This window comes from Micromys minutus, assembly GCF_963924665.1.
Source record: "Micromys minutus genome assembly, chromosome: 3".
NCBI classification, from domain to species: domain Eukaryota; kingdom Metazoa; phylum Chordata; class Mammalia; order Rodentia; family Muridae; genus Micromys; species Micromys minutus.
Genome location: NC_137972.1, coordinates 22,835,008 through 22,849,310, shown reverse-complemented (window position 1 = coordinate 22,849,310; position 14,303 = coordinate 22,835,008). Strand labels below are relative to the sequence as shown.

Here is a 14,303-nt window from a genome sequence, read left to right as displayed (position 1 = left end):
GAATTCCTCAAAGAGCAGGGTTGCCAGAAGTCATCACCTTTTGGCCTAAGAAGAACAAACTGATTTAATTGCCAATAGTTATCTGATTCTGTGCCCACAATAGTAAGAAAGAAGTAATGTTTAGAGGCTATATGCTTTTAACCTTCATCACTGGGTTCCAGTTCAGTACCTGACTATTTGTGTGGAACCCCAGCAAGTTATCTTGTTCCTCTCTATTTCTATTAGAGTTATGTCTTTGACTCACTCTGTCAAATCATTCTCTGATTGATCATCTTATATGCGCCTCAATTAGAAGTTACTTTCTAGCAAGGTGAGTTTCCTTCTACAAACTAACTTTACCTTTCTTTTTTAGGATTAAGGATGTGCTAAAAGCTAACCCATACCAGAACTAAAAAAGTATTTTAGAATAAATAACAGAATCATAGGGTACATAAACTGATTAAATACCCTGGACAGATATTTCTAAATTTAAAATTTAAAGCTATATTTACACCTATCCCCTTAATTTGGAACTGTTCACCCGAAATACCTCACTGATAAGATTAAAATAGTAATAGTAATAGTAATGGGAAACATTTTGTTCTTCAATGGATCCAGTACATTTTCTCCAGTGGAAGACACTGGGCATATCAAAAACAACAATTCAGGTCTCATGTCCAGGAGTAATTTGCCAGAAAAATATTTATATTAATACTTTATGTGGTCACAGTTTGGTGGGTTTTGTTTTGATTTGTTTTTCTTTTTGTGCTGTTGTATTTGTTTTTCTATGTTTCTAGTGACTGTTATTTTATTGGGATTGTAGGTTGTTCTTTGAGAAAAAACATAAATTTGGGTGGACTAGGAAGACCAAAGGATCTAGACAGAATTAGGGGAAGGGAAGTATATGATCAACCTATATTTAAAGTTTCAAAATCATTTTAACTATAACAAAATATTAGTTTGAAATATAATAAAAATAAGAGCTGAATAACATAATAAAACAAGAGTTTGAAAGGGAGAGAGAGGAGAGAGAGGAGAGAGAGAGAGAGAGAGAGAGAGAGAGAGAGAGAGAGAGAGAGAGAGAGAAGAAAGAGAGAGAAAAGGAAGAGAGACACGTGCACTTTGGCTTTTCACTCTCTAAAAACATGGAAATTCTTGATAATTACAGTACAAAAAGGTACTGCTGCAATCTACCATCTCACTGCTGATACTGACTGTCATGTACTGACTCTCTTCTCTCCCATGCCTTTTATACAGTCTCCTACTGCTGTCTGCAGTCAGAGTTGTCAACTTGGATTTAGGAAAACACCTGTTCGAGGGAGACCATCCTGTTGTTTTGATTGTCTCCCATGTCCACATGGAGAGATTGCAAATGAAACAGGTAGAAATTTTTGGAAGTGATTCTAAATAAAAAAAAAAAAATCTATAAGTGGCTCTGAATGTGGAAATTTCAAGAAATATTTCTGAGTGTAGGAATTTTGAGAAATGATTCTAGATGTGGGAATGATTCACAGCAGGACAAGGGTGGGTAAAACAAAGCCTGAAGTCACAGTTACAGTAATATAGCTAACACCTATTCATTTAAAACAACTTCTTGCTGGATGAAGGTGGCAAAAATTTTAATCCTAGCACTCAGTGGGTGGATCTCTGTAATCAAGTTCAGCCTGGTCCTCAGAATGAGTTAGAGTACAGGTAGGGCTACACAGAAAAATCCTGTCCTGAATAACAAAGAAAAAACAAATAAAAATCTTGATCTCCACCCAGGCTGGCTGTTCACCTTTCAGAGTGCAGGATTACAGGTGTGCAGTATGGTGTCTTGCTGTTATCATATTTCTAAATAAAGACAGGTCCCAGGCAAGTGTCTTTGAGAGGGAATGAAGTCTCAGCTTAGTGAATTAGACTTCCCGTTTCACTGCATATGCCTTAAATATTCAAAGATCTACCTCTACCTGTTTATTACAAAAGACATTATGTGAAGATTACCAAATCTTTCTGTAAAACAATAGTAAACTCCAGTACCTTAAATATATTTGATAAATATTTTTTGAAAATAAAGTGCAAAATTGTTTTTCTTTAATAAATTTCTAATTAAGTTCAATAAATGAACGAAATTAAGGAAGTCACCAAAGTGAGCATTTTTTATCCCCCAAAAAATCTTTCACCTAAAATGTATTGTCTTCAGCATTATTTTATTTTAATTGCCACTTTATTTTTTTTAAAGAGGGATACATATAATGATTTTAAAGGCATTTTGGTATAACATTATATAAATATATTTTTAGTACTTAATTCTTTTAGAAGTTTGATAGCATGCATTGAAATCCCACTAGTTACCATAAGCATTAAATATATGTAGGACAGAATGTAACATGGAAACAGATTTCTTGCTGAGTATAGATTAAGAATAATTATCTGTGAATATGAAAAATTACCACTAGGCTATTATCTTAGCTCTTGGACTATTAATGATTTAAGGTCCATGTGTACCACACACTGAGAGGGTACTTTACTATTACACGTATTTTTTTTCCAAAGAAGGACTGAGGGTTTCTTTTCTTCTTCTTCTTCTTCTTCTTCTTCTTCTTCTTCTTCTTCTTCTTCTTCTTCTTCTTCTTCTTCTTCTTCTTCTTCTTCTTCTTCTTCTTCTTCTTCTTCTTCTTTTTCTTCTTCTTCTTCTTCTTTTTTAGCTTCATATATCCTGTGAGTTGTTTCTGGGGAGTTCAGAGCTTTCTGGGGTTAGAATCCAATTATCAGTGACTAAATATTATGTCTGTTCTTTTGTGACTGGTTTACCTCACTCAGGATGATATTCTCTAGATAGACCCATTTTCTTAGGAATTTCATAAAGTCGTTTCTGATAGCTGAGTAGTTCTCCATTGTATAAATATACCACAATTTTTGTATGTATTCATCTAGTGAAGGATGTCTGGGTTTGGTCCAGGTTCTGGCTGTTATAAATAGGGCTTCTTTGAACATTATGGTTAATGTTTCTTTATTGTATGTTGGAGCATCTCTGGGGTATATGCCTAGAAGTGGAATAAATAGGTCTTCAGGTAGTATTATGTCCAATTTTCTGAGAAAACACCAGAATGATTTCCATAATGGTTGTACCAGTTTACAACTCCAACAAGAGTGGAGGAGTGTTCCACTTTCTCCACATCCTTGCCAGCATCTGCTGTCTTCAAGTTTTTGAGCTTAGCCATTCTGACTGGTGTAAGGTGGAATCTCAAGTTTGTTTTGATTTGCATTTCCCCAATGACTAAGAATGCCTAGCACTAGCTTAAATGCTTCTCAGCCATTCAATATTCCTCAAATGAGAACTTTTTGTTTAGCTCTGTACCCAAATATTAAATAGGATTGTTTGATTCTATGATGTCTAATATCTTGAGTTCTTTGTATAACTTGAATGTTAGGTATCTATAAGATATAGGGTTAGAAAAGATCTTTTCCCAATCTGTTGGCTGTCTTTCTGTTTTCTTTACAGTGTCCTTAGTCTTACAGAAACGTTAAAATCTCATTAAGTCCCATTTCTCAGCTTAGAGCACAAGCCATTTGTGTTCTGTTCAGGATGTTTTACCCTGTGCCTAACTGTTCTAAGTTTCTCTTCTAATAGTTTCAATGTACCTGGTTTAATGTAGAGATCTATGATCCACTTGCACTTGAGCTTTGTACAAAGAGATAAGAAAGGTTGTATTTTCATGCCTCTGCATGCTAAGTGCCAGGTCAACACTGTTTGTTAAAGAAGCTCTCCTTTTTTCATTGAATGTTTATAGCTCCTTTGTCAGAAATCAAGTGGCAATATGTGAGAGGGTTCATTTCTGGATCTTTTATTCTATTCCTTTGATCCACAAGCCTAATTCTGTACCACTACCATGCAGTTTTTAACACAATTTGCTTGTAATATAGCTTGAGGTCAGGAATGGTGATTCCCACAGATGTTTTCTTATTGTTGAGGATGGATTTCGATATTCTAGGTTTTTAGTTATTCCAGATGAAATTGTACATTGCTCTTTCCAACACTATGAAGATTTGGGTTGACATTTTGATGGGGATTGCATTGAATCTGTAGATTGCTTTTGGTAAGATGGCCAATTTACAATGTTGATCCTTCAAATCCATGAGCATAGGAGATCTTTCCATCTTCCGAGATCTTCCTTGATTTCCTTCATCAGAGATTTGAAGTTCTTATCATACAAGTCCTTCACTTGCTTAGTTAGTGTCACACCCAGGTATTTCATGTTGTTTGTGAATATTATAAAGGGTTTCTTTTCCCTAATTTCTTTCTGCATATATTTGTCCTTGAGTAGAGTAAGGGTACTGATTTATTTGAGCTAATTTTATATCCAGCCACTTTGCTGAACTTGTTCATCGGCTGTAGGAGTTCTCTGGTGGAATTTGTGGGGTCGCTTAAGTACACTATCATGTCATCTGCACATAGTGATGTTTTTACTTCTTCCTTTCCAATTTATATCCCTTTGATTTCCTTTTGCTGTCTGATTGCTCTCACCAGAATTTCTAGAACTATGTTGAATAGGTAGGGGAAGAGTGTGTAGCTGTGTCTAGTCCCTGATTTTAGTAAGATTGCTTCAAGTTTCTCACCATTAAGTTTGAGGTTGTTTAATGGTTTGCTGTATATTGCTTTTATTATGTTTAGGTATGGGTCTTGGACTCCTGTTCTTTCCAAGACTTTTAACAAAAAAGGGTGTTGAATTTTGTCAAATGCTTTCTCAGCATCTAGTGAGATGAACATGTGGTATTTCTCTTTGAGTTTGTTTATATGGTAGATGACTTTGATGGATTCCTGTATATTAAATAATCCCTGCATCCCAAGAATGAAGCCTACTTAATCATGGTGAATGATCCTTTTGAAGTGATCTTGGATTCGATTTGAAAAAATTTCATTGAGTATTTTAGCATCAATGTTCATAAGGGAGATTGGTCTGAAGTTCTCTTTCCATGTAGGGTCTTTGTGTGGTTTAGGAACAAGGGTTATTGTGGCCTCAAAAAACGAGTTAGGTAGTGTTTCATCTGATGCTATTTTGTGGAATAGTTGGAAGGCATTAATATTATGTGGTCAATAAATGTCTGATATAACTCTGCATTGAACCCATCTGGACCTGGGCTTATTTTTTTTTTTTTTTTTTTTTTTTTTTTTTTTTTTTTTTTTTTGGAACGCTTTTGATGACTGCATCTATTTCTGTAGGTCTTATGGAAATATTTAGATGGTTTACCTGATCCTGTTTAATTTTAGTATCTGGTATCTGTCTAAGAATTCATCTATTTCCTCCATATTTTCCAGGTCTGTTGAGTATAGCCTTTTGTAGTAGCATCTGATGGTTTCTGAAATATCCTCAGTTTCAGATGTTATATCTCCACTTTCCTTTTTGATTTTGTTAATTTGAATACTCTCTTTTTGCCCTCTAGTTTGTCTGGCTAAGGATTTATCAATAGTGTTAATTTTCTCAAAGAACCAGCTCCTGATTTTGTTGATTCTTTTAATGGTTTTGTTTCTATTTTTTCAATTTCTGCTCTGAGTTTGATTATTTCTTGCCATCTATCCTCTTCGGTTTATCTGCTTCTTTCTGTTCTAGAGTTTTCAACTGTGCTATCAAGTTGCTCATGTATGATTGCTCCAGTTTCTTTTTGGAAGCATTCAGAGCTATGAGATTTTCTCTTAGCTGCTTTCATTGTATTCCACATGTTTGGGCATGTCGTGCTTTCATTTCTATTAAATTGTAGAAAATCCTTAATTTCTTTCTGTTTTTCTTTTTTGACCATGCTCTCATTTAATAGAGCATTATTCAGTTTCAATGTGTATATGGGCTTTTTGTTGTATTTGTTGTTACTAAAGATCAGCCTTAGTCCATCGTGATCTGCTAGGTTTCATGGGAGTGCTCCAATCTTATATCTATTGAGGTTTGTTGTGTGACCGATTATATGATCATTTGTGGAGAAGGTGCCATGAGGTGCTGAGAAGGTGTATTCTTTTTTTTAAGGTGAAATATTCTGTAGATGTCTATTAATTCCAATTGGTTCTAAACCTCTGTGAGTTTTTCTATGTCCTTGTTCAGTTTCTGCGTCCATTATCTGTCTTTTGTTAAGAGTGTGCTGTTGAGGTCTCCCAGTATTATTGTGTTTGGTCCAATGTATTTTTTGAGCATTAGTAGGATTTCTTTTATGAATATGGTTACTCTTGTATTTGGACCATATATCTTAAGGATTGGGAGTTCTTCCTGATAAATTTTCCCTGTAATGAGTAAAAGGTGTAATTTTCTTCTTTTCTGATAACTTTTGGTTGAAAATCAACTTTATTCAATATTAGAATAGGTACTCCAGCTTTTTCTTGGAGCAGTTTGCTTGAAACGTTTTCCCAACCTTTTACTCTGAGATAGTGTCTGTCTTTGTCTCTGACATGAGTTTCCTGTATGCATCAAAATGCTGGATTCTGTTTTTGTATCCAGTCTTATAGCCCATGTCTTTTTATTGGGGAATTTAGTCATTTATGTTAACAGATATTAAGGAATAGTGGTTACTGTTTCCTGATATTTTTGCTATTAGTGGTAGAATTGTGCCTGTGTATCTTTCTTCTTTTGGATTTCTTGCTTATTTATATTCTTGTTTTTACTACTATGTAGTTTCCCTCCTTGTAGTAGGTTTTCCACCAATTATTTTAACAACTTTATTTTAAAAAACAAAGGTACATGTACAGATTTTAAGCATTTATGCATAAAATATGTGAATACATTTTTGTCAGCACTTGATTTTTTAAAGGTTTAATAGTATATATTAAAATCTTACTAGTTACAATGAACATAAAATTACATGTAAAACAAGCTGTAACCTAGAAATAGTCAAAGTTTTCTTGGTGTGTAAAGATTAAGCATAATTGTTTTTCTTTTTCTTTTTCATGAACTTCATAAAGACTGTGAGTTGATTCTGGGGTGTTCAGGGCTATCTGGGGTTAGTATCCAATTATCAGTGACTGCATATTATGTTTGATTTTTTGACTGGGTTACCTCACTCAGGATGATATTCTCTAGATGCATCCATTTTCTTAAGAATTTCATAAAGTCATTGTCTATGATAGCTGACTAGTACTCCATTGTGTAAATATACCACAATTTTTGTATCCATTAATCTACTGAAGGAAATCTGGGTTCTTTCCATCTTCTGGCTACTATAAATAGGGCTGCTATGAACATTGTGGTGCATGTGTCTTTGTTGTATGTTGGAGCTTCTCTGGGTCATATGCCCAGAAGTGGAATAACTAGGTCTTCAGGTAGGACTATGTCCAATTTTCTGAGAAATTGCCAGACTAATTTCCACAGGGGTTGTACAAGTTTATAACCACACCACGAGTGGAGGAGTGTTCTTATTCTCCACATCCTTACCAAAATCTGCTGTTTTCTGAATTTTTTATCTTAGCCATTATGGTTTGTGTGAAGTTTAATCTCAGGGTTGTGTTGAGATGACTTATAATTAAAGGCTAGGCTTACATTCACCTATTATTCTTTGTAGTGCTGGATTTTTGATCAGATATTGTGTAATTTAGTTATGTCCTAGAATATCTTGGTCTCTCCATCAAAGGTGATTGAGAGTTTTCCTGGATACAGCTGCCTGGGCTGATGCTTGTCTTCTCTTAGGGTCTGTATGATGTCTGTCCAGGATCTTCTAGCTTTCATAATTTCTGTTGAGAACTCTGGTGTAATTCTGATTTGTCTGCTTTTATGTCTTACATGACCTTTTTTCCTTACTGCATTTAGTATTCTTTCTTCATTTTGCACACTTGGTGTTTTGACTATTATGTGTCAGGAAGAATTTATTTTCTGATCCACTTATTTGGAGTTCTGTACATTTATTTTATGCTCATGGTCATCTCATACTTAAGTGTATGGAAGTATTCTTCTACAGTTTTGCTGAAGATATTTACTGTGCCTCTTAGTTGATATTCTTCACACTCTTCTATTCCTATTATATTAGATTTTGTCTTCTCAATGTGTCCTGGATCTCCTGGACATTATGGATAGGAGCATTTTGGCTTTTGTATCTTCTTTGACTGTTTTGTCTATGTTTTCAATGTTGCCTTCACTCCTGAGATTCTCTCTTCTATTTCTTCTAGTTTGTTAGAGGTGCTTGCATCTTTGACTCCTGAATTCCTTTTCTGGTTTTCCACCTCCAGGGTTGTCTTTTTTAGTGTTTTCTTTATTGTTTCTATTTCCATTTTCAATTCCTTCATCTCTGTGGTTCTATTTTTCTCTAGTTCTTTGATTTCTTTGAGTGTTTTTTCTATTTCCTATTTAAAAGTTTCCAATTCTTTATGGTTGTCCTCCCATTTTTGTTTAAGTGAGTTATTGATGCTCTACTAAAAGATCTACATTATCATCTTGAGGTATGATTTCAGGTCTGAGTCTTCTTTTTCTGGAGTGTTTGGCATTCTGCTGCTTGCTGTGACAGGAGAGCTATGTTCTGATGTTGCCAAGTTGTCTTGGTTTCCATTGCTTAAGTTCTTTTGCTTTCCTCTTGCCAACTTGTTGTCTGTGATTAATCGTGGTCCTGGTGTGAGTAATTGGTACATGTCTCTCCTGTGTATCTGAGAGCCCAAGATTTTCAGGAGAAAAACTGATACTCTGTTTTAACTTTTGATGGGCAAAAAGTGAGTTCTGTTACCAGTGACTCAGCTCTGTCTTTATGGGCTCAGATGTGGGAGCCCTTATGAGAATTTTCTCGTAGCTCAGCACTGTGCCCACAGGTCCTGAGTACTAGCGGAAGAGACCTGGCTCTTTCTCTAGTCCACTACAGACCCTTTCCCAATAGCACAGTTCTTTCTGCACTTTGAGAACTCCCAATTTCCTCTGCTGGGCCAATCTGTCAGACACCTATCTATTCTAGGTGTAAGGGGGTCTGTAGAGTTTAACTTCAAGTACATCCTTTCTCGGGCAATACCAGGCTCCCACTGACAACGGCTTGTGATTTACTGTGGGCCTGTGTGTATAGGCTTTGGGGAAAGGCTTTCCTTGCTGATCCCAATTCTCTATGCAAGAGTTCCAGCTCCACTGAACCAGAGGGCCACGTTTTCTGCATGCTAACCCTAGACCTCTCTGTGCTTTGGCTACTCACATCACAGTCTCGCCAGACCTGTGTCCCTGGATCTCCCCAGTTCCTGGTTGCAAATGGCCTGAGTGTTAGGTGGACACACAATGGCTATCAGGACTGATACCAAGTCCTTATTCCATGGCTCCTGCTCTCCTGATCCAAAGAGAGGGCCTCGTTCTCTGGATGCTTGGCCTAGACCTCTTTGTGCTTTGGCTACTCGAGAGGCAGTCTCACCTGGCCTGTGTCCTTGGATCTTGCTGTTCCAGGTGGCAAATATCTTGAGCATTTGGTGTGCACACAAAGGCTTTCCAGGCAGATACCAAATCACTGTGGCAGAGTTCCTGCTCCCCTGAACAAACTGGAGAGCAGTATTTTCAGTATGCTTAGCCTGGCCCTTTCTGTGCTTTGGCTACACACAGCACAGTCTCATCAGGCCTGTGTCCCTGGATCTCCGCTGTTCCCAGTGGCAAAATCCACCATTATTTTTAAAACAATTGAAATCAAAAAAACAAAAAAATAGCACAGATTCTAAACATAGATGTAAGTAAATGTTAGGAAGGTTTTTTTTTTTTCTAGGCCGTCCTGTCAGAGGTCTGCTCTGGCAGACTGGTTGTCTCCTGGGGATATCTGAGGGGGAAAGAGAGTAAAGAGTGTCAAGGACTGGCAAGAATTGTTCATGTGAAATGTTTAGAGCTTTGTGTATATAGTATATGTTTATATATACATATACATACATATATATATACACACACACACACAAACACACACACACACACAAACACACACACACACACACACACACACACACACACACACACACACACACACACATATATATATATATATATATATATATATATATATATATAGACATATATGTATACATATTTACCAGTCTTAAGTCTTTGAAGTGATAGCTGGCCTTACTCTCAGTTACTCTTGAGGCCAGAGAGTGCAGGCATTTAGCACCTCATAGTAAAACTTCTGAGGATTGAGTAAAGTAGCCTTTGTTTTTATCTCGGAAGGAACCTGGAGGCTAGGACTCTCAGCCTGCTACTGAAAGTCTCAGGAAAAAAAGCACTCTCAAAATTGATTTTAATAATTATTTCTTAGTTCTTCTCCAAAAACTTCATCTCCTCCAAAAATACTCTTATCAAAAGTTTTTTTCTTAATTTTTAAGTTGCTTTTTAATTTCTACATTCCCTTTTAGATTTTAAGTTTCCCCTTAATTTCTAAGTCCCCTTTTATTTCTAAGTTATTCTACTATGATGTCCTTCTTCCCATCTTGCCCTCTACCCTGCTTTGATGTAACAATTGCATACAACGTATTCTTTCCTAGATTTTTGTACCATTTCTAGTGGAATAGATCACTTGATTTTTACAACCATCTTTTCTTCATTTTTTTAATAAAAGTTCAACCATAAATTCAAATCATAAATTAAATAAGTTTACAATAGGTATTGTTTACATATGTATCCATTGGTACTCAACATTCATTCCCGGGAATAATACTATGGATTCATTGAAATTTAAAATCCCTAATTTTTTGACTAAGTGATTATTGAATTTTGGTATAAATAGTTCCAGTCAATATTTGATCTTCTGTCCTTGCACTTACTCCAAATCATTAGTTCTCTTTTCATTACCTTTGTTTGGTTCATTGTTTAACAACCTATTGGAATGTGCTCTAAGTAATAGATGCCTGTTTCTATTGCTTATTATTTTGATACTAAAAGACTGACAGAGTTCTAATTACAGTTTTAATATCAGAAAGAAGTTAATAACAGTCCTATTATAAGGAGCTTAATAATTACCAATATAATTTTAGGGATTCTTACAGAATCTTGATTAATAATTAAGAAGTCATGTATTTGTCTATATAGAATCACTACAAGAGACTACATCTTCATTGATCTCCAGACATCTTCCCCAAAATGCTAGTACTTGGTGATAAGTGGGTGTGTTTGTATATATGTATATGTCTTTGTGTGTGTGTGCAAAATAAGAGGAAATGCACATTAATAGCAGAAATCTTTTCTTACATGTAATTTCTTCAGACTTGACTAGAATACAAATCCATGTTGACTTGACAGTATATGGTAAAACCATCTCAGCAGATTAACTGCTAATTTTTAGCTTGTAGAGGTTTCCTGTCACTTTTCATTAAAGCCAAGAGTTCACAAGGATAAGAACATCAAGGATTATGGCATTAAAAAGGCAGAGAGCCATAAAACCCAGAGAAGGGACACCTATAGTGAAGTATAATTTGTCAGACATGACAGGGTACTTGAGCACACAGACTCAGAGAGGCATACACCATATCAAGCCAGATAAAGTCAGACAAAACCCTAGAATGGATGGGGGAAAAAATAATAAATTATCACTCTTAGCTAGAATGAAGTGATAATAGATAGCTCCTGGAGGGAATCAGATTGTGTTTGTGTGTGTGTGTGTGTGTGTGTGTGTGTGTGTGTGTTTATTTATTTGTTTAAAATATGTGGTCCTGATAGGCTGCCCATATTTTGGTAGATGGCCTATATTGAGATGCATACAGGCAGGATTAAGTGAACTCAGTGAGGAAAAAAAAAGTAAACTTAAGAAAAATAATGGTGGGAAGGAGAGAGAGAGGAGTTTTAGGAGGACTGGTTGTAGAATTGATCAAAATGCATCATATGCATATACAAAATTTTCAAGCAATGAATTATTTCTAAAAAACAAAGGGAACAAAAAGAAAACACTAAAAGCTTACAAATGAAATTTTTCTTAGTTTTCCCTATAATCAAATATAATTTTCACATTGTGTAATTTCCCCTCAACGTCATTTCTAGATTACTTATTGTCTCATATTGTTTAAGTACACTAATGTCATGAATATATAATACATACAGTGTATCTAGATTTTACTCTTCTAAAAAAATAACTATTTTAAATATTGCATTTCAATATTATGATTCAGTGAATATAACCAGAGACATTACCTCCATAATAAAACAATGGTTTTGCACAAGTTATGCATCCTATAGATACTTCTGGGGAATAGAATGCAATAAACCAAACTGCTTCCCTTTCAGATATGGATCAGTGCATTAAGTGTCCTGACGATCAGTATCCAAATACAGAGAGGAATCAGTGTCTCCCTAAAATTACCGTATTTTTGTCCCATGAAGATAATCTGGGAGCTCTTTTAGTCTCTGTGGCCATTAGTTTATCTGCCTTTTCAGCCTTGATTTTAGGATTATTTATCTGCTATCGGGATACACCCATTGTCAGAGCAAATAACAGAAATCTCAGTTATCTCCTCCTGGTTTCTCTAATGCTCTGTTTCTTTTGCTCATTACTATTCATTGGCCAACCTAGAACACTCACTTGTGTCTTGAGACAAATGATTTTTGGGGTTGTATTTTCTGTGGCTGTTTCTGCTATCTTGGCAAAGACGTTCATTGTGGTTGTGGCATTCAGAGCTACAAAACCAGGAAGCACCTTAAAAATGTGGATGGTGACCCGACTCTCAAATGCTATAGTCTTCTGTGGTTCCATCATTCAAGTGTGCATCTGCGCAGTCTGGCTGGGAACCTATCCCCCTTTCCCGGATGTCGACATGCAGTCAGAGTTTGGGCAAATCATCCTCTTGTGTAACAAGGGCTCCACCATCGCCTTCTACTGCGTTCTGGGGTACTTGGGCTTTCTGGCCAGTCTGAGCTTGCTTATTGCCTTTCTGGCAAGAAGGCTACCTGACAGCTTCAATGAGGCAAAAACAATCACGTTCAGCATGCTGGTTTTCTGCAGTGTATGGATTTCTTTTGTACCCACTTACCTGAGCTCAAAAGGTAAAACCATGGTGGCCGTGGAAGTTCTTTCAATTCTGGCATCAAGTGCTGGTTTACTGAGCTGTATATTTCTTCCCAAATGCTATGTGATCATACTGAAGTCAGGTGGCCATTCAAGAAATAAGTTTTTTAAATGACGTCCTTTTTAAGACAATAGAATTTATTGTGATCTGTGTAAAATGAATCAGGTAGAAATATTCAAAGTAGAGGTTTAAAGTCAATGCACTTCACCAAACAATAGAAACTGCTGTGTTTTTCAAGTATCCCTGCAATCCTTGGAGCCAACTAGTGACACTGAAATAAGTCACCTCAGGTTAGTGAGTTTCCAGCTAGAAGAGAGTTTTGTTTCTCTACTTGCTGTTTATTTAAATTGCAGTTCTCTCTCTCTCTCTCTCTCTCTCTCTCTCTCTCTCTCTCTCTCTCTCTCTCTGACTCTCTCACTTGCTCTCACTCTCTTCTCTCTGTCTCTCTGTCTCTCTGTCTCTCTCTCTCACACACACATTTTGTGACAGGATTAGAAAAGATTAAGTATAAGATTGAGAGTAAATCATTTGTGTGGAAACAAGAATATCAGATGTTTAAATGTTAATGTGCTTCTTCTCTATAAGTCATATGTGTGGTGACTATATTCATTAAAAATAAATTTTAAAACAATCACGATTTTGCCACAGAAATTTTATGGCAAAAATTTCAGCTTCTCCATTTTTAAGGTCTCATAAGCAAAACAATATAACATGGAAGATTCAGTGTCTCCTGAGCATTTTGTGTACTTCTATATCCTCAGGAGAAACAGCATGAATGAGAGCTTACACAGAGAACCAGGGGAGACACAGACAGTCTTACCCTGAGAATATGTAACACATAAGTGGTAAGAGTATCTCATGAGAAAGGGAACAGCCTCCATGGGATGTACTTTACTCTATTAGTGTTAGGAGTATCAAATTGTCTTCCCATAGTGAGAGCTGACATCATGTAAAACTACTAGAATCCATTCTCAGAAACAGGATTATCTGATGTTAGACTTGGGCATAGAGAAGTAGTATAAAGCCAGGAATTCAATGGGACATAGTAAATCATGGAAATTTCCATCCTAAAACATGTGGCGTTTTATGCAGTTGCTTTTATCTAGCCAGTCATTTACTTTAAACATGATTTTCAGATCATTCCTAGGACAAACTCATCTTGGAGTTTGCAACATTGATAGGAATCACTGCTCAACCATGGACAAAATTATGCACAGAAATGGCTACATGGACAAAGTGGGTTTGTTTATGTTTTAGAACAAGTCTTACTTATGTTTTCCATCGTCTTTATACTGTAATGGTACTGTTTTATTGGACATAATACTATGACAAAACAAAGAAACATTTAAGGTATTCTGTGTCTACTTTGAGTCTTAATTGT

The 14,303-nt window shown here is 36.0% G+C and overlaps 1 protein-coding gene across 1 annotated transcript in view; it reads left to right on the top strand.

Annotated features, from left to right (window-relative positions):
- The window catches only part of LOC308418447 (vomeronasal type-2 receptor 26-like), a gene marked incomplete at both ends in the record, with an annotated part of 49,454 nt that extends 36,418 nt beyond the window's left edge, over nt 1-13,036 (top strand). Inside the window, 2 exons of the mRNA XM_080913819.1 lie at nt 1,237-1,360; nt 12,144-13,036. Coding sequence (XP_080769945.1) covers nt 1,237-1,360; nt 12,144-13,036 — 1,017 coding nt within the window. The remainder of the gene's footprint in view (nt 1-1,236; nt 1,361-12,143) is intronic.
- Between the last annotated feature and the right edge of the window lie 1,267 nt (nt 13,037-14,303).